Source organism: Oryctolagus cuniculus, chromosome 1, assembly GCF_964237555.1.
Source record: "Oryctolagus cuniculus chromosome 1, mOryCun1.1, whole genome shotgun sequence".
Lineage (NCBI taxonomy): Eukaryota > Metazoa > Chordata > Mammalia > Lagomorpha > Leporidae > Oryctolagus > Oryctolagus cuniculus.
The window spans coordinates 101,247,989-101,265,734 of NC_091432.1; the positions used below are offsets into that span (position 1 = coordinate 101,247,989).

General features: G+C 42.0%; 1 protein-coding gene across 4 annotated transcripts; it reads left to right on the top strand.

The window, feature by feature from the left end:
* Positions 1 to 990: 990 nt before the first annotated feature.
* On the top strand, positions 991 to 8,218 carry C1H11orf87 (chromosome 1 C11orf87 homolog). 4 transcript variants are annotated; one of them, XM_008261787.4, is made up of 2 exons: positions 991 to 1,321; positions 2,410 to 8,218. In XM_008261787.4, the coding sequence occupies exon 2, from the start codon at positions 2,672 to 2,674 to the stop codon at positions 3,317 to 3,319; it is 648 nt and encodes a 215-aa protein (XP_008260009.2). In that variant the 5' UTR covers positions 991 to 1,321; positions 2,410 to 2,671; the 3' UTR covers positions 3,320 to 8,218. The 4 variants fall into 4 exon arrangements, with proteins under 4 accessions (XP_008260009.2, XP_008260006.2, XP_008260012.2 ...); XM_008261784.4 differs by lacking the exon at positions 991 to 1,321 and adding an exon at positions 1,380 to 1,616; XM_008261790.4 differs by lacking the exon at positions 991 to 1,321 and adding an exon at positions 1,669 to 2,107.
* The last annotated feature ends 9,528 nt before the right edge of the window (positions 8,219 to 17,746 follow it).

Sequence of the window (17,746 nt, forward strand, 5' to 3'; positions counted from 1 at the left end):
ATTTCTGCTACCTCTCATCTCTGATGCATATCAGGAAAAAGCAGTCGTGTATACTGTATCATTCAATTTAGCAAGTGTTGTTCAGGCATTGTGTTGGACTCGGTGACAGGAAGAAAACAGCCGGGAAGGAAGAAGGAAATGTGCATTAATAATAAAATGGATTTCCTTAGATCCTATTCCAATCTGACTTCTCCAATAGCAAAATGAACACACGTCATCTCAAAGATGGCTACTGTGACCAAATGCACTCTTTGTATGTTTTCCAAAGTTCTTCAACTGACTAGTCCCAACTCAGATTTATTCAGGTTGCTGAGAACCCTTCCAGAAGTTTTATCTACTGTGCTGAAAGGCTATAGAACAAATGCACCAAGCACTTACTTTACCAAGATTTAGGGCCAGTGAAGGGGTGCCTCATGAGAGATACCCAGAATGGCACAGGGCAGTTTACTTGCACTCCTAGGAGACATTTCACCTTCCTGCTCACGAGTATTAACGGCTGGTGTCTAGATAGAAGAGGAGTGTTTAATACATTAGTGGGTATTTAATACATTAGTGGGTATGAGTTTGTGAAGGAGGAGAAGATAATGAGATGAGTTTGTGAAGGAGGAGAAGATAATGAGATGGGTGGGATGAAAATAATTTGGGCACTCTGGTGGCAAGGAAAATGGTTAGTTTGGATTATTTGATTCATGTCCGGGTTTGTGCTTCAGGTTCTGTCACACTTGCGTTGAGACATCTGTTATACCCCTATTGCGGGCAGTTTATGTTCAGAAAAAGGAGCAGCATAGACAGGATTTGCGGTCCGGGGGAATCCTCATCAGTCACCAGGGAGTAAGTCTGGTCTGTGCACCTTGTTGAGAGGGTTCTCCAGGGTGTGCAAATGTGTTCCTCGGACCATCTGGGAGAATGAGAGTGAGGAATCTGACAGCTGGAGAAGTAAAGCCTCAGCCCTTCCTAGGCAAGGGGGTGTAGAGAGGTGGGCTGCTGGTAGGATGGGGGAGGGGGCTGCTCCTCTTAGGCCCACAGCAGAACAGAGAACTGGGAACCTGTGTGACGGAGGCTCCCTCTGCCAGGACAAGGTGTTGGGGTATGAGGGTGGGTGGGGGCCTGAAGGGTGGCTTGGAGCCCTGGCGGTGGCTGCCTGACGTCACCGGCCTCTCTGGCAATAGGCTGGGAGCTGAGCTCCCCGAAGCAGCGGCGAAGGCGGTGGCAGCGGCGGCAGCGCCGCTCGGTCTCTGGCCCCTTCACTCCGCGCTTTCTGCAGCCAGCACTGCAGCCGCGCGGCGGGGGCTCCCTACCTACAGCCAGCTGGCGGCTCCAGGTAAGAGACCCAAGGAGGCCGAAGCTTTCGAATGGCCCTGTGACTCGCCAGTAGAACGCCGATGGAGAGAATAGCCCCGCGGCCTGCGGCGGGCACCCCTGGCCCTAGCTTCGACCCCCACCCCTGCCCCGGCCCCAGCTTGGGCTCGCGCGCCGCCTCGCTGCTCCGCAGTGCAACAGTTTGCAGCCACCTCTTGGGAGCTGCACAGAGGCTCTTGCTGCGCGCTGCGGGTCCACGGGCTGTGGTACCCGGGAAGAGCCTCGGAGCCCGCGGGCTGGGTCTGGGAAGGCCGGAGGTAAGGTCTGTTTCCCAAACTTTGCAGGCGGGAACCCTCTTCCTTTCAGTTCTATCTCCCCTAGAGAGAAGCAGGATCCTGACAAATAAGGACACAGGACGATCGGGAGGAAAGGGGGCGTTTGCGCGGATGTGCTTCAGCTGAGGAAGGTGTTTCTGCTCGTTTTGGGGGGTGGGGTGGGGCAGGGTACCAGAGAAGAAGGCTGGAGAAAGAATGGGTCGCGATCCTGCGCGTCAGCAGCCGCCGCGGACAGAGGCAGAATGGGAGGGATGTGGTGCTAGGGGCACCCCCTGGGAATGGGACCTCAGTGATCTGACGTCGTCTGGGGAGGGAGACTCTGGAGGTGGAGGGAAGGGAAGATAGGACTGCGTACCCGGAGTGGGTGCAGGGGCGAGAGGCATCTAGGCGAAGACGTCCACGGAAAGGGCGCAGGGAAGCAGAGTCGAGTCGGCGCTCTGGGAAGTAGGACCGCAAGCCGAGAAGACCGCCGGGTCTGTTGCAATTGCAAAGTTGTGAAAGGCGCAGGGAGCTGCCTTATCTGCTGAGTAATCTGCACCTCCGCGGTTCCAGCGTAGACCCCTCCCCGGCGAGAGGCTCCAGCCGGCTACGGGAGGCTCTGGTGTGCTGCCAGGGGCGGGCGGGCAGGGGTCTGCCGGCTGCAGAGAAGGCGGCCAGCGCCCCTTTGGGGCCGCGTGCTCCGTCAGCCGCTTTGCAGTGGTGGCCGATTCTTCCCGTGCTCTGCACTGCCTTGGGTAGCGGCCGGGAACATAACCTAAGCCTGTTCTCTTTGCAGCCTGGTGCCTTTTCGCGAACGAAAAAGGGAGCGCGGAGTCGCGTTCGAGGCGGAACCAGAGAGGATCTCCTCGGCGCCACCCGCTCCCTGGCCAGCTTGCTTGCCAACAGCTGATCCCTCAGTCCTTGGCTCGCGCGCACACCCCCTCCCGAGTCCGGGAGTAGTTTCGGGTGGCGGGGGCTCCATCCTCTTCTTGGCTGGTGGGAACCGTGAGCCCAAGAGAGGAAGCCTGGTGGGCTTGGCCCCTGCCAGCCCAGCGCTGATGAGTGCCCGGGCGCCGAAGGAGCTGAGGCTGGCGCTGCCGCCGTGTCTCCTCAACCGGACTTTTGCTTCCCCCAACGCCAGCGGCAGCGGCAACGCTGGAGCGCGCGGCCCGGGCGCAGGCGGCGGCGGCGGCGGCGGCGGTGGCGGCACCTGCATCACGCAGGTGGGACAGCAGCTCTTCCAGTCCTTCTCCTCCACGCTGGTGCTGATTGTCCTGGTCACCCTCATCTTCTGCCTCATCGTGCTGTCCCTCTCCACTTTCCACATCCACAAGCGCAGGATGAAGAAGCGGAAGATGCAGAGGGCTCAGGAGGAATATGAGCGGGATCACTGCAGCGGTAGCCGCAGCAGCGGGGGGCTCCCCCGGGCAGGCACGCAGGCCCCAAACCACGCTAAAGAAACCCGGTTGGAGAGGCAGCCCCGGGACTCTGCCTTCTGCGCCCCCTCCAACACTGCTTCCTCCTCCTCCTCCTCTTCCACCTCTTCCTCCTCCTCCTCCTCCTCTTCGTCCCCTGGCCTCCCCTGCCAGGGCCCCTGTGCTCCTGAACCTCCACCACCAGCCCCAAGTCCACAAGGAGCACAGGCAGCCTCCTCCTGTTTGGACCCAACTGGCGAGGGCCTTTTGCAAACGGTGGTACTGTCCTGATTGTCTAGCCCCTCTCCTCTCCCCCTCCGCGTTTCCAGCATCTTTGCCATCCTTGCTTTTTGTCCTTCCTTCCTTTTCCATTTTCCTCTGACCTCTCCTTCCTCTTCCTTCTCTCCTTACCTTCTTTCCTTTACTCCGTTTCTCCTCCGCCGAGGCACTGTGCGGTATTTGTAAATATTGGGCTAGGAAAGTCTCGGAAGAAGAAATAACGCTGATAATAATCCTTTATTAATATTTATAGTAATTATTATAATATTAATAACACAATCCAAGCGCATGACAAATCACATAATTTCTCATTGTTAATGAAGGATGCATTTTTTCCCTCCCTGTACCGCGCCCCCCTCAATAAGGAGGAGAAACCGCACAAACTACCAAATATATAAAAGGCATTGACCCCTGGAGCAAAGGGAGGGGAGCGGGCCCTGCAATGTTGTACATAGCTGTCAAGTTAAGGTTTAGTTACTTTCCTTCCCCTCTGCCCCTGGCTCCAGCTTTCACTTTTCCTTTAGCTTCCCTTCCCTCCCCATGCTCACCTTCAGCCGGGCTCAGGCAATAGTATATTATAAAGAAAACGTCAGCAGTAAGCACCAGGACTCCAAGAGGCCACAGAGAAAGTCCCAGAAAAATGCTCATTACAGGTACCCCCTCCAGTCAACCCTCTTCTCAGCTTTCTTTGTTAACCGTGACCTTTTCCAGAACTGATCATTCTAATTTACGCTGAGAAATGTCTCTCGCTGGCCGAGTATAAGTACCTTAGAATCTTTAAGTGAGTTTTAAAAATTATGGCTTTGCTCCCTATCCTAACCCCACTCATACACCTTTGACTCATGGCATTTTCAGGATTCAGAGAATCTGGGAGCTGTCCAACTAGGTCTGGTGCTGAAATCGCCTCACCATAATGGTTACCTTCTCCTCAGGTGGAGGAGGAGCTGTTTAGGAAAGTGACTATAGTCCTATTGCTTTTGATTGTTTTTTCCTTTTTTTCTATAATCAGGTTAGCGTGTACAATTGGTTTTCTTATTATTACACATTGCATTAATTACCTTTTTTTGTAAAAAAAAATGTTAGGTGATGTGCAGTACAGAAAGTGCAGTATCTAACCAACCAGAATGTTTCTGTTTTAATCTTAGAACAAGCGCACCTTTGTTATAGATTTATTATATTGGTACCAAATACGGAAGAAAAATATAGTTCTGTACTACATCCTCCAAACTGTATATCCTTGCTCTTAATTTCCAGCTGTTGTTATGATATAATAATTACCACTAGATGAAGAATTTGGTGGTGCAGACCTGGCTTCTTCTGTTTCCAAAAGTGTTCTTTTGTACCTTACTCTATAGTAGACTGTTATAAAAAGATGACACACATGTTTTCTTTTGCAAATAATAGAAATAACCACAAAGACAGTAAACATATAATGGATGTGCAGGAATGCCATCTATTAAAACATGGTTAATATTTAAACAGTGCCTGCATGTAGTTACCACCTGGAGGCAGTGGTGTGTGTGCTTGCTTACGTGTTTGAGGGTGAGACTGGTGGGGGTGTTGGGCAATTTGTGTGACAGGACATGCAAATTTTAAGAGAAGTTAAATCTAGTAACTACTTATAAAGATTTTTGAAGCTTATTAATTTAAAAATTTGTGCCTGCATTTGAGATGCAGCAGAAAAAGGACTCTCTTTCTCTTTCTGAGTCTGGCTTAGTTAACTTTGTTGAACACTTGAAAAAATTTAAGGCAAAAGGAAAGTGAGAGATGGAGATAGATGTTTTCTTCTCTGTCTCCTAATGCCAGACAAGGCCATCTGTGTTGGAAATGGAGTCTTCCTGTGGTTATCTACCACTGTGTTTCTGCTGGATGGATGATAGAAGGGGTAGAAAGCATATTACAGTCTTAATTATATGCAATGGCATCTTTTCATAGAAACCAACTCTCTGACAGCTATTCAAATGTTTGAAAAATATATGAATATCATGTACAAAAAGTGCAACTAAAAAAGTCCTTACTATCCTGCAGGAGGTAAGGCAACAGTGCCCCTAAAATATATCTTCCCAAATGAATCATTGCTCTGTATTCTATGTCTGTTCCACGCATATGCTGTATTCTCCAGAAAGAATATTGCCTCTGATGTTTTTTGTTATCTATTAAATTGCCCAAGCTCAGTCTTTATATAAAAATAATTAAAAAAATTAATTTTAGTCATTCATTGGATATGCACCCAAGTCCTTTCATGAAGCACAGAAAAATTAACATTTAAACGTGCCATGTTGCTATACTAGGAAGACCAGGTATAATCTTTGGCTACAATATTTTAAACAATGAACCAGATTCTCTCCAGTGCCTTAGTCACTTCCTAGTAATAGATGAAAGAGTGCATTAACTCTATCAGGCCACTAGGGAATCCTTTAGTGCATCAGAGCTCTACATTGTACACCAGAATGACTAAGGCACTGTGAGAAAGAAAGTCCATTAGTTTTTGTAGCTCACCCACATCCAGCTATAGTTCTTTAATATCTTATTACAGAATGACTTTTGGACTGGAATTTGAATAGATTTAGGGACCCAGAAGGGAGCTTCCTTATTTTCAATAAGCTCCAGTAAATGCATGAATATTACTTTCTTTCCCTTATTTGGTGCACTTTTACAGTGAATAATTTCCCATTTTATTAAAGCAATAAGATGTTCTGTGTGAGCAGTTCTGGATGATGATTCCATTTCCTTGGTGCTGAAGCTACTCATATGTTCTTGCCTTATGAATCATAATGCATTCAAGGCATGCAATAATAATCCCCTTACAAGGAGCAGCCTGTAATTCTGGGGCAGGGGGGTAATGTCCTTTGTCATTTTCTCCCCAGAGGGATAGAAACAGCAAGAAAAATAAAATAATTATGCATATTGTAAGAGCGATAAGGGGGAGGGGGGGAAGGAGGGAAGGAGGGAGAGAGAGAGAGAGAGAGAGAGAGAGAGAGAGAGAGAGGTCTTGATACCTTTAAATGTGGGCACACATCTGTAATATGCTTCTATTGTGCACCTTTAAATGTGTATGGCTTTCTCCATTAGTTAGCTCTGGTTTAATATTTTTAATAGTACCCTATGTAAAGATAATGCAGTTTGTGAGTTTGATTTCATGCTGAGGTTAATATACTAAGAACCCTAAACTTCTGCAAGTATCATTTGAGACTTTCTCCACACCAAATTATGGCAATAAGCACATATCCAAGCAATCTGTACAGATCTTGTTTAAAGCATTGCTTCTTACAGAACTCATTTTATAGTCTCAGGAGTTTGGGATACTACCAACAGAGCATTTAGGTTTTCATTTATATAGAAAAAATGACAATCTGGAAATAACTAAATTTATTTTAAGGATTTTATTCACTGATGTCCCGTCAAACTAATTGCTTCAAACCCCTAAAGCTCCAGCTCAACTTCTGCATTTGCTATTAAATATTAATAAGGTGGCATGCTTGATTCTTATTGTTTTTTTAAGATGGGAGAAATGGAGAGAAAATGCCATTATGTCAGCTGTATGAGATTTTGAATCTTAAAGAAGTAGATGGATATAACCTTTAGAATTTATATACACCCATATATAATGTATTTATATATGCATACATTTTGTACAAATTTACAATGGACTTTTTGTATTCTCTTTTCTGTCATTACAAGAATGAGATAGAAACCAAATAGTTGTTCCACCCTCTTATCCAGAGAGGATACTGAGAAGTCAGGTATGTGCATGCACTTATTTCTCTGAGTCAAATCTGAATGACTTTCTCTTTGTTTAGTGAAAGAGGAGAGTCCTGGTTGACTAAGGAAACTGATAATTGGACAAGCTTCCTTTCTTAGGATCATGACTGAAATGTTATAGTGAAAATGAAATTATGGGCATTTCAATGCGGTCCAAATGTCTAAATGAAAAGCAAAAATTTTCAGGAGAAGTTTAGGGCCAATCTAAACCACAAACCTGATTGTGTTTTGTTTTTTAATTTCAACATATATTTTGTGTGCAGATGAAACATATCTGTATAGCTAAAGGTAAAGTGAAAATATGATTATTACATTATTTAATTTTGTTTAAATTTTTTTGAAAATATGGATAAATTAGCTTTTAAAGTTCTTGGCATCTAACTTTCTAACATTTCTATAACTGTTAATTTAATTAATTAGATAATGGTTACAATTTCATTTTACCAGTGTAAAAATATATGCTTTAAATGCTTTTCTGTGGGTGACAGTTGAGTAATTGCTAGCTGATTTTACATGGAAATTATACATTAAATAAGAACCAGAAAAACTAAATTGAATCGGGTCAGGCTCCTCAGGTCCATTACCATGTGAATCTGGAATTTTAATTAGAATAGTAGAAGCGCTTATCTGGGCCACTCTTTTCTTGGACTAGTGATTATGGATCACAGATGTTTCAAATCATATTAGAATGAATTGCTCTTTCGATAGGAGGGTGTTTAATCACTGGACTGAATGTAAATCTGATTCTGGTTTGTTTTTTTATTTATCTGGTAATATTTGAGAAACGGCTTATAAGGCTTGATATAGATGCCAATTGTCACCAATTTAATAATACAATTGGTGCCATGTAGGAATACTTATCTGAGAATAAGAATTTAATTAATTTCAACCGGGGACAATACTTATCAAGGTGGCCCTACCTGTTTGAGGCAGAGATATTTGCCTGACACTTGTGATTACACTGGGTTATTTCTCTGGAGACACAAACAACAACAGCAGCAGCAGTGACAGTGACAACTACAACAAAAATAACTATAGAAATAACTGATTTTTGAACTTGAGTATATTCAATAGAGAGAATAAAACAAATACTAGAATTCATGGAAAATTTGTTTTGCTTTTCTATCAATAAAAAAGTTTTCTTGCTAATTGGCTTTTTGGATGCTTTTCCTTCTTAATTTAGAATATATGGGGTTACAAAAATTCTTCATTCTATTACCTTCAGACGCTTAAAGAACCTATAGTGTTTTTTGTTAATTATACCTCATCTGCTCTTCCTAACTGCATCTCGGAAATGGGATATGTATAAACATTGCTCTTACCCAATAAACTGAGTCTAATGTATAATTTACTAGCCCCCCTTAAGCATACTCTGACATTTAAAGCTATTAGCTTAGATTTCCTCTTTTTTGGCTTGTTATTCTATAATACAAACAAATATATCAAGTATTGAAGCTGACATGATTTGGGGTCAATTAGGGAAAAATGGGAGTTTCAGATTCATATAAATTCTGTTATATCCTAGCTAAACCCTGCTGAAAAAGCAACTTGTCAAGGCTGTTCCCTAGTCTGAGGTACTGTGGTGCCATCCAGCTTTTGTGCTGACAATTTACCACTGTGATCTTAGACCCCTGGGCCTTTATCTCCAGTGTCAAGGTGATCATCTGTGGGAATCTATATATCCTGTCCCCTTCTATTCCTAAGTCCACCAGTACTTCCACAGATTTTCCCTTTCTGGAGGAACTGGAACATCTCAGTGCCCTGCATGCCCTGGCCATACCATGGAAAGTCATGGATTTACTTTTTTTTTAAATTTGACAGGTAGAGTTACAGACAGTGAGAGAGAGAGAGACAGAGAGAAAGGTCTTCCTTCCACTGGTTAGATTTAATGTTAAGATCCCTCATCTACCCCCCTCCCCTGACATCTCACCTTTCCTACTCTTGCTCCATTTTAGATGACACCATAAGGAATTTCTTCTGAGGTCTTTTAGTCCCACACTAATATATTTGGGTTGGAGGATCTTGCCATTTATCTCTAATACATAAGTCTCTCTGAAGCTTTTTAGATGTTGATCACCAACCACCACCCTCTTTTAGGCTCCTCAGTATGGGTAAAGAACAGAAGAATGACAGCTTTTGTGGCTATCTGCCTCTCTTTCATTTTCTGTCATACTTTCCCCCACATTTACCAAGACTACAAGAATGTCTTAATGTCCTTTTTTTCTATGTAAGACTCCTCCTGCTATGGTTATCTTCCCATGCATGTAATGGAAATTTTTCTATATCTGATGTCAGTCTTAGAATTACTCTTAATGGCAATTGCAAAGCGTGTAGGAGACAGAAAAAATAAGATTACTTATAAGGAATCCTAAATTGAGACATTTGATAGATATCATGCCACCATAGTGAACCTCTGTATTCCCACAGAGGATATGTACTTACGGTTAAAGTCCGATCTTCCATTTGCCTAATAATATAAGAAATTAATTATTATATTATTTATATTTCCCTATTAACTTCCACACAAGCACTCCATGTTTGGCTAGAATACCTGGGTATAGATTGAATCTTTCATCTCATATTACTATCTGCTAAGAAGGCACAGTTCCCTTCAATCTTGGCCCATTACTTTACCCTGCCCTCACCATTTATTAGCTGAAGATAATGTGTAAGAAATTCCTTTCAGGTGAGATAAACTTGTAGTATATATTGAATACAGGAGTGGGGTTGAGTAGCTATCTTTGTCTAAGGGTTGCAGCAAGTATGGATTAATGATAAAAACCAATCTCTAGCTATGGTGCTCTTTATTCTCTGGAGGCATGTATTCTCTATCTTCAACTTCTAAGGCATTAACTTAGCTAGCTTTCACAAGACTGTCATGTTCCTTACTCCTTGAATCTCCCTTAATGAACTTAGTTTATGAAATATTAGCTATGCATTCTTTTTCTGGTTAGTTATTGAAGTCCAATCTCTTCTTCCAAAATTACTATTTCCATATATGCTCCAAGTATGGGTTAGAACTCATAGTATTGAGATCCCCTCTCTACAAACATGGCTGTACTTGCTATACTATACAAACTAAGTGATAACAATTCCTAACAACTCTTTTATATCTTGCAGTGTTCATCCTTTATCAGTATTTCAAATGCTCACTTCCTTGGTCATAGCCTTAACTCTGGATTTTTATTTTAGGCTATGGGATGTAATCACTCAGTGGTGTAAAATTTTTCAACGTACTGAATCTTAAAAATCCCAGGAAATCTCCTATTGACTTCACTAAACTAAGGTGTAAAAAATGCATTGAGTGAGAAAATACTTACCCTTAATGTATGTATATGTAAAGTAAATGTGGTTTTTCTGTTTTCCTATAATTCATCCTATCTTCTTCACAGGAACCTATTCCCTGGAAAGCCCTTTTTGGAAAATCTCAAATTTTCTCTTTCCTTTGTTCCTTTCCAAGGTAGTATAGTGTATTATTTATGCTATCCCATCATGGTAAAGAAGGAAAGAAGGTTTCTCAGACCTATACAGTATTAAAGGAATCCTTGCTGATTGGGGTGAGAGACTGACCAGTCTGGGCTGCTTCCTGAATTCATGACTGTTGTGATACAGCAAGTTTTGGCTGGTATTCACCACTAGAGCATAAGATACTGGACATTTTTATATAACCTCAAAATAAAAGTCTACAATTTTTCTTTCTTTGTTCCAACTTCTAGATTTTGCTTCACTATGTTATAAGCATCCTAAGTCCCTCTCATCTGTGGAAAATGGGGATTTTGGGGTCTCTTAATGCATTCCCTAAGATGATAGGAAACAGGAAGCCTTCTGGTTGTCCATTTGTACAACCATCATCCCACTGTCACTGCCTTCTTGTTGGAGATAGGCAAATAGACAGTAGTTGAACCTAGCAGAGGTTCCCATAGTAAAGCTAGAGAGATTTGCTAAAGCCCTTATCAGCCTCAGAGTCCTCTAGTCCCCCAGTTCTATCAAACTATTGGATTCCACTATATTCCAGCTTTTCCCATAATCGAGGGTTTGTGGAGCAAGAGTCTTAGAATCCACCTTAGAACCCTCTGTCAATATTTGGCTCCTTTGTTTCCCACAAATTGCCAAAGACAGAAAATTGTAGATATTTCTATATTATTCCTTAAGGACTTCTAGATGGGATAAACATGAGATTTGAATATATATATATATATATATATGTATTTGAAAGGTAGGGTCACACACACACACACACACAGAGAGAGAGAGAGAGAGAGAGAGAGAGAGAAACACTTCCATTCATTGGTTCACTCCCAAAAAGACTGCAATAGTTGGAACTGGACTGGTTGAAGCCAGGAACCAGGAACTCCATCCAAGTCTGCTGCATCAGTGAGAGACCAAAGTGGTTGAGCTATCATCTGCTGCCTCTGAGGGTGCATATTAGCAGAAAGCTTAATTGGAAATGGAGGTAGGCTTGATCCCAGGCATCCTGATATGGGATATGTACATCACAAGAGACAGGTTGACCCACTGTGCCACATTACCACCCCACTTCCTGCTTTTTAAATGAGATATTCTATATCCTGATTCCAGCTTCACAGCTAAGGCTTAAAATGGAGGATAAAATGTGGAAGGGAGATAAACAAGCCCACATCAGGAGGTGCTTCAGAAATATTTTGTTAGTTATCCGTATTTACATGAAACTGATGATTTCAAGCTTCATGGAATTTATTCATTTTGAAAATATGCCACCTTCTCCCTCTACTTGTCAGTGTGTGAAGTCCCAAATAAGTTGAGTTTTATTCCAGTGGTTTATATTATGGGCTTCTATCCCTTAAGAGAGATCATAGATGATGGCAGTATTTGGTGCTTCAGCATTGGTGAACTTTTCTATAGACCTTATGAAGGAAAGGAAAGGAGAAAATGTAGGTCACTAAATTCCAAAGGGGAGGGCATCACGAGGGAAGAGCAAGGATAAGAAAGACAGGAACACTCATTTCTCTAGTTTTGCCTTGTGAACTGGACTCCCTTTCCCTATTTGCACTGTGTCCTTTAGGGATGTACACAAAGGATGGTGATTATGCCTTACATATGAGGTGCAACCTTGCTGTGGCAGGATAATTTGCATGGTCTATATTGGTTAGAAATCCAGTGATAAACAATATAGAAAAAAGTCCTGCCCTCATGGATTTTGTTCTGGTGGAGATAGACAATTAACAACCCAAATAAATTGTGCAGTATGTTATTTGAAGAAAAGTGCTACAAAGACAATTCAGCAGGGAAGGGGATATATTCCAGGAGGGTTGAATTTAAAGAGTAGTTAGAGAAGACCTTTTTGAAAACAATGGTATTCGAGAAAAGACTTGAAGTCAAGAAGGTATGTGGGTTAATTTAAAGAAGATTTTTCAGAAGCATTTTAAAAGTTCATTTTATCCAGGCCCCTGATTTTATAAATGAGTAAACAGATTTTAGTAGGAGAATCACAAGAAACTTATGTTTACTGAACACTGAATCAGACACTGACATTCCCCCAGTGGGGAGGGGTAGTAACATTGAGAAGCTTGTTGTTAATTAATCAGTACATTTCCATTCAATTCAAAGCACAACTAAGTAACAAGCAAGTCTGATAAGATGGTTAAGATAGGTTTCTCGTTAGAAGTAATATTTTATTTGGGTTTTGAAGGATGATTAAAAAGGAATTGCATTTCAGGCAGAAGGAAAAAAAAATGTCCAAAATAATAGAGGTAAGCATGTTGTACACATCTGGGGATTTTTATGATGTTAATGCTAGGAATGACATAAGGATGAAAAGTAAAAGTAAACTAGATCATTAAGGATTGCAAGAGCATCATTTGGAGATATGCCTTTTCTGTTGTAGATATGCCTTTTCTGTTGTCAAAGGGAGTCTATGAGAAATTTTGAATGTAGAGTGGAGTTATAAATCTAGTAGGACCCATGTATAGAATAGATTCAATGGTGGCTGAGATACCAGACAAAAAGTAACTGCAATAATCCTGTGAAAGATGACGAGGGTTTACAAGAGTATATTTGGTTATGGAATAGAAGGAGACAGTGGTTAATTGATACATAGTATGAGGAAAAGAAAGAAAAAGGGGGAGGGAAAGGGGCAGAGAGTACATTTATGCCTTCTATTTTGTGGATCAAAGTAAACCTGATTGGCTGCTACTTAGTTGTCATGATTTGGGGGAAAAGTTATTCATTAATAAAAAGAAGTTCAGATGGAGGTTCTAGATTTTGCCTTCACAGCCTGTGATGGATTTGTCCCCAGCCTATGCTCAGAATGTGGTGAACCTAACTTTATGGAGAAGTCTGCAATTTACTGTTTGAGCTTCAAGAATTAGCACTGTCACCATCATGTAATTCCTGGATGACTATTCATTGTCTGTCAAGTTGGAGGATTTCTCCATATGTCAGGAAGTGTGTGTGTTCTGACATTAACTTCTAGACCATTTGTTGCAAATCTTAGGCATGCCTGTAGAGAATTACGATGCTATCCAAGTTTTACTATAAACTCATCTTGGTTGTCTTAGAACACAGAAGCGATCAGATAGGACCACTGGCAGCAATAAAATGTTTCTTGGTCTCTGAAATCACATTCCAGTCTACCAAGTACCCAGCATATATTCAACAAAAATGCTGAATAAAACATGTGAATGAATGAGTTGAAATTCTATGGACATGTGCTTTATGAAGTACTTTGTTACTTCTCTAGGAGGAATCTGGCCAGAATCACACCAATAGCAGAAAAGCAAAAAGCAGTGGGATATTTGTAATGAGTCACCAAGTTCACTTAATTTTGAATGGCAAAATGAATGGCATCATTGGGCTCTTCTGCATTTTTCAATGATCTGTATCTTTGAAGCAATGTTTTGCAGATACATTATTCCTTCCCCCACACCCAACCTCTACCCTCTGTTTGCCTAAATAGCCTTGCTTTTAGGACTTGAGCCTCAATACTTCTCATTGGTATTGCAGGAACCAGGGATCAATCAGAGGAACTGAAACAACACAAATATTTGTTTAAAGAAAATGATTAGGCAACCAGCAGTTATCTGGAATTCACTCAATGTCGATCAAATCTGATACTCTAGGGGAGATGCTGAAGAAGAAAGGAGGATGTGTCTTTCCAAAGGGCTTATGAGCCAAATTAAGGAGACAAAAGTTTCACAATGAAGTTATACAAGGGAGACCAAGTTGAAGTGGCAATTAAGGAAAAAATAAGCTCAATCTTCTTTTCCTTTTAAAGATTTATTTTATGTATTTGAAAGGCAGAGTTACAGAAAGAGAGAGAGAAATAAAGAGAAAGACAGAGCTCTTACATGGGCTGGTTTACTCCCCAAATGGCAAGAATGACTGGTTCTGGGCCAGGCCAAAGCCAGGATCCAGGAGCTTCTTCAGAGTCTCCCATATGGTTGCCAGGGCACAAGTACTTGAGGCATCTTCTGCTGCTTTCCGAGGTGCATTAGTAGGGAGCTGGATCAGAAGTGGAGCAGCTGGGTCTCAAACTGGTTCCTATATAGGATGCTGGCATTGTAGGTAGCAGTGTAACCCACTATGCCATAGCACTAGCCTCTGTGGCAATCTTCTTACATTTTCATGTCCGAAAAAGGGGTCATAGAATCCACTTACCTACAGAGAAATCTGAGTTGGATGGTACAATTTGAAGTTAAGGCAAAAACAAGCCTGTTTTCTGTACTTTCCGACTAGAAAGCAAGTCCCTCAGTGGTTATGAAAAGGTAGAATTGCCACAATACATCATTCCTCTTTTTAATCTTCCACCTACTTGGAGGCACTTGTTCACTCTCCAAACTCCCTAGAGCCCTTTGGTGCCCCACTCACACTTGAAGGTCTGCTTTCCCAAAGTTGCATTTTCTTTTTAGTACTATAGTCAGTCTCTGAAAATGAACTGTGGCCTGTCAGAATATCATTTGTGACCTACACTTGTCTTCCCAGCACTATTGTCTTTGTAACATTGAGTATTTCCATTTCATATTAATCATTAATAATGACTAATACAGATTTAATATCATACTTTCATTTTTCACAGAAGCCTATTTCACCTTAGATAAGAAGGTAACTTTCAGAACAGGGCTTTGGGTGAGACAGAGTTAGCCTTGGTACCCTTCTGATCTTTTTTTTTTTTTTTTTTTTTTTTTTTTGACAGGCAGAGTGGACAGTGAGAGAGAGACAGAGAGAAAGGTCTTCCTTTTGCCATTGGTTCACCTTCCAATGGCTGCTGCGGCCGGCCATAGCAGAGAGCTGGCCTGGAAGAGGGGCAACCGGGACAGAATCTGGCGCCCTGACCGGGACTAGAACCAGGTTATTGTTAAAAATAAGTTATTTTTTCACACAGTCTTCCTGAGGGAAAATAGGATTAGCCTATTGAGCTACAGCTGCAGCACCCTTCTGATCTTAAAATGAAAGTAGCTGGGGCTAGGGCTGGGGCTGGGGCTGAGGTGTAGTGGGTAAAGCTGCTGCCTGCAGTGCTGGCATCTCATATGGGTGCCAGTTCAAGCCCTGGCTGCTCCACTTCCCATCCAGCTCCCTACTAATGTGCCTGGGAAAGCAGTGGAGGATAGCCCAAGTGTTGGGCCCCTGCACCCACATAGGAGATCCATATGAAGCTCCTGGCTCCTGGCTTTGGTCTGGCCCAGCCCTGGCCATTGTTCCATTTAGGGAGTGAACCAATGGATGGAATCTCTCTCTCTCTCTTCCTCTGTGTGTGGTGTTGTCTTTCAAATAAATAAGTACATCTTAAAAAAAAAAAAAAAAAAGGAGTAGCCTTTTACTTAGTCCTTCCCTCAGCTGGGAAGCCCAGGAAAGAATAAGGCCTATGGAGGAACTAGGTCCTGAATATCTGTAGCTTATTATTCTGTTCCACTCATGTGACTTATTATAAAATAATATAAAAATTTAAAATAAAAAGGAAGTCTACTAGTAAAATTCTGATTTTTCCCATGGTAACAATTTTGATACTTTGTTAAAAATAAGTTATTTTTTCACACAGTCTTCCTGATGGAAAATCTAGCTAGCATTAAAATCATTTTATAGTGGAATTTAAGAGCCCAACATGGCCTCTGTGAGGGCTAACTTCTCATACCTTGATGGAGGGCCTGTCTGTAGAAAGTGCAACCAATATTTTAAGCCAGCTGAGTTCAAGACCCACAGAAAGGGTGTCTTCAGATTCACATAAGCCTGGTTCCTACAGTTCAGGGAGAACACACTGGGGTTATAGGTTCTCTGGAAACCTGTTTGATTCTGATTTCCAGACTTTCAACATTAGCTTCGAGGGTCACATTGGTTATGTGAGTTAAGTGATCATGCTTATCCATACATCTTTAATCGGCAGGCTCTGTGCCTTCTTGGGTGGATGCCAGAGATTGCTTAGGAGCTAACTTAGAACTGGCAGTCATCACTGATGAGGCTGCCTCTGGGACATTCCACTTAAGGGCATTCAAAGGAGTTTCCCCAGCCTTCATTCCCTGTCCTGAAGACCACCTGCAAGAGACAAAATGGATGGAACTGGAGGGTACTATGTTAAATGAAATAAGCCAGTCATAGAAAGACAAATATTGCATGTTCTGTTCACATGAGGAAGCTAAAAAATAGTCAGTCTGAACACAGTGTAGTTATTGCTAGGGACTGGAAGAATGAGAGGGCAGAAAGTTGCAAAGAGACTGGATAATAAGTATTAGATAATAGTTAGATAAAATGAATAAGTCGTGGAGTTCCACAGCACAGTAAAGAGAGTCTAGCTCAAAATATTGTATTTTGAACTATTATATATTTTCTGAACAAACACAAGAGAGGAGTCTAAAGGCTCCAATCACAAAGTAATTTTAATGAGAGGAGATTATTAATTACAGTGACTTGATCCATACCCAATTGAGTTCATTTATTGCAATATCACACCATACCCCATAAACTCATACAACTATTTTAAATTAGAAAGTTACCTGTTTAAAGAGATAGGAATGATAATAACCTAATTTGATTGTTATACATTGACTTATCATGCTATGCCTCATAAATATGTACAATGAAAAAAATAATTTATGGGGCTAGTGGTTAATATGCCTCCATCCCACATCATAGTGCCTGGATTCAATTCCCAGCTTAGGTTTCAGATTGCAACATCCCAACAAAGCAGACCCTGGGAGACAGGAGGTGATAGCTGAAGTAGTTGGGGTTTTGCCACCCACATGGGAGAACTGCAATGAGTTTCTTGATCCTGGCTCTGGCCTGGCCCAGTGCCAGCCATTGTTAGCATTTGGAGAGTTAGTTGGCAGATGGGAGCTACGTCTGTCTCTATTTTTCTCTGCCTCCCAAATATATAAAAGGGAAAAATCTATATAGGGGATAAGATGTAGAATTAGTTGAACTCACAGAATTTGAATTCAGAATTTGGGCTCTTACCCAGTCTTCTGGACCATCTTATGGTGTGCTGGGCTGCCAAGACTGCTTTTCTATATTTCCATTTCCCATTTTTCATTCTCTGTGGCTGTTGTGACATTGGCCTCTCATGACCATATATGATTGATTTAGGCAACTTCATTATCTACCCCTCATCTCCTCACCAATAATTCCTGATTTGATTCTGAATATGTATTTCCTACTTTCCCAGAATATAGAACGATGTTCTACTACAAATTAATGTAGGTACATGAACTT

What these genes read in the sequence shown, in the direction of transcription:
- C1H11orf87 (XM_008261787.4), top strand. Translation starts at nt 2,672, where the DNA reads ATGAGTGCCCGGGCGCCGAAGGAGCTGAGGCTGGCGCTGCCGCCGTGT.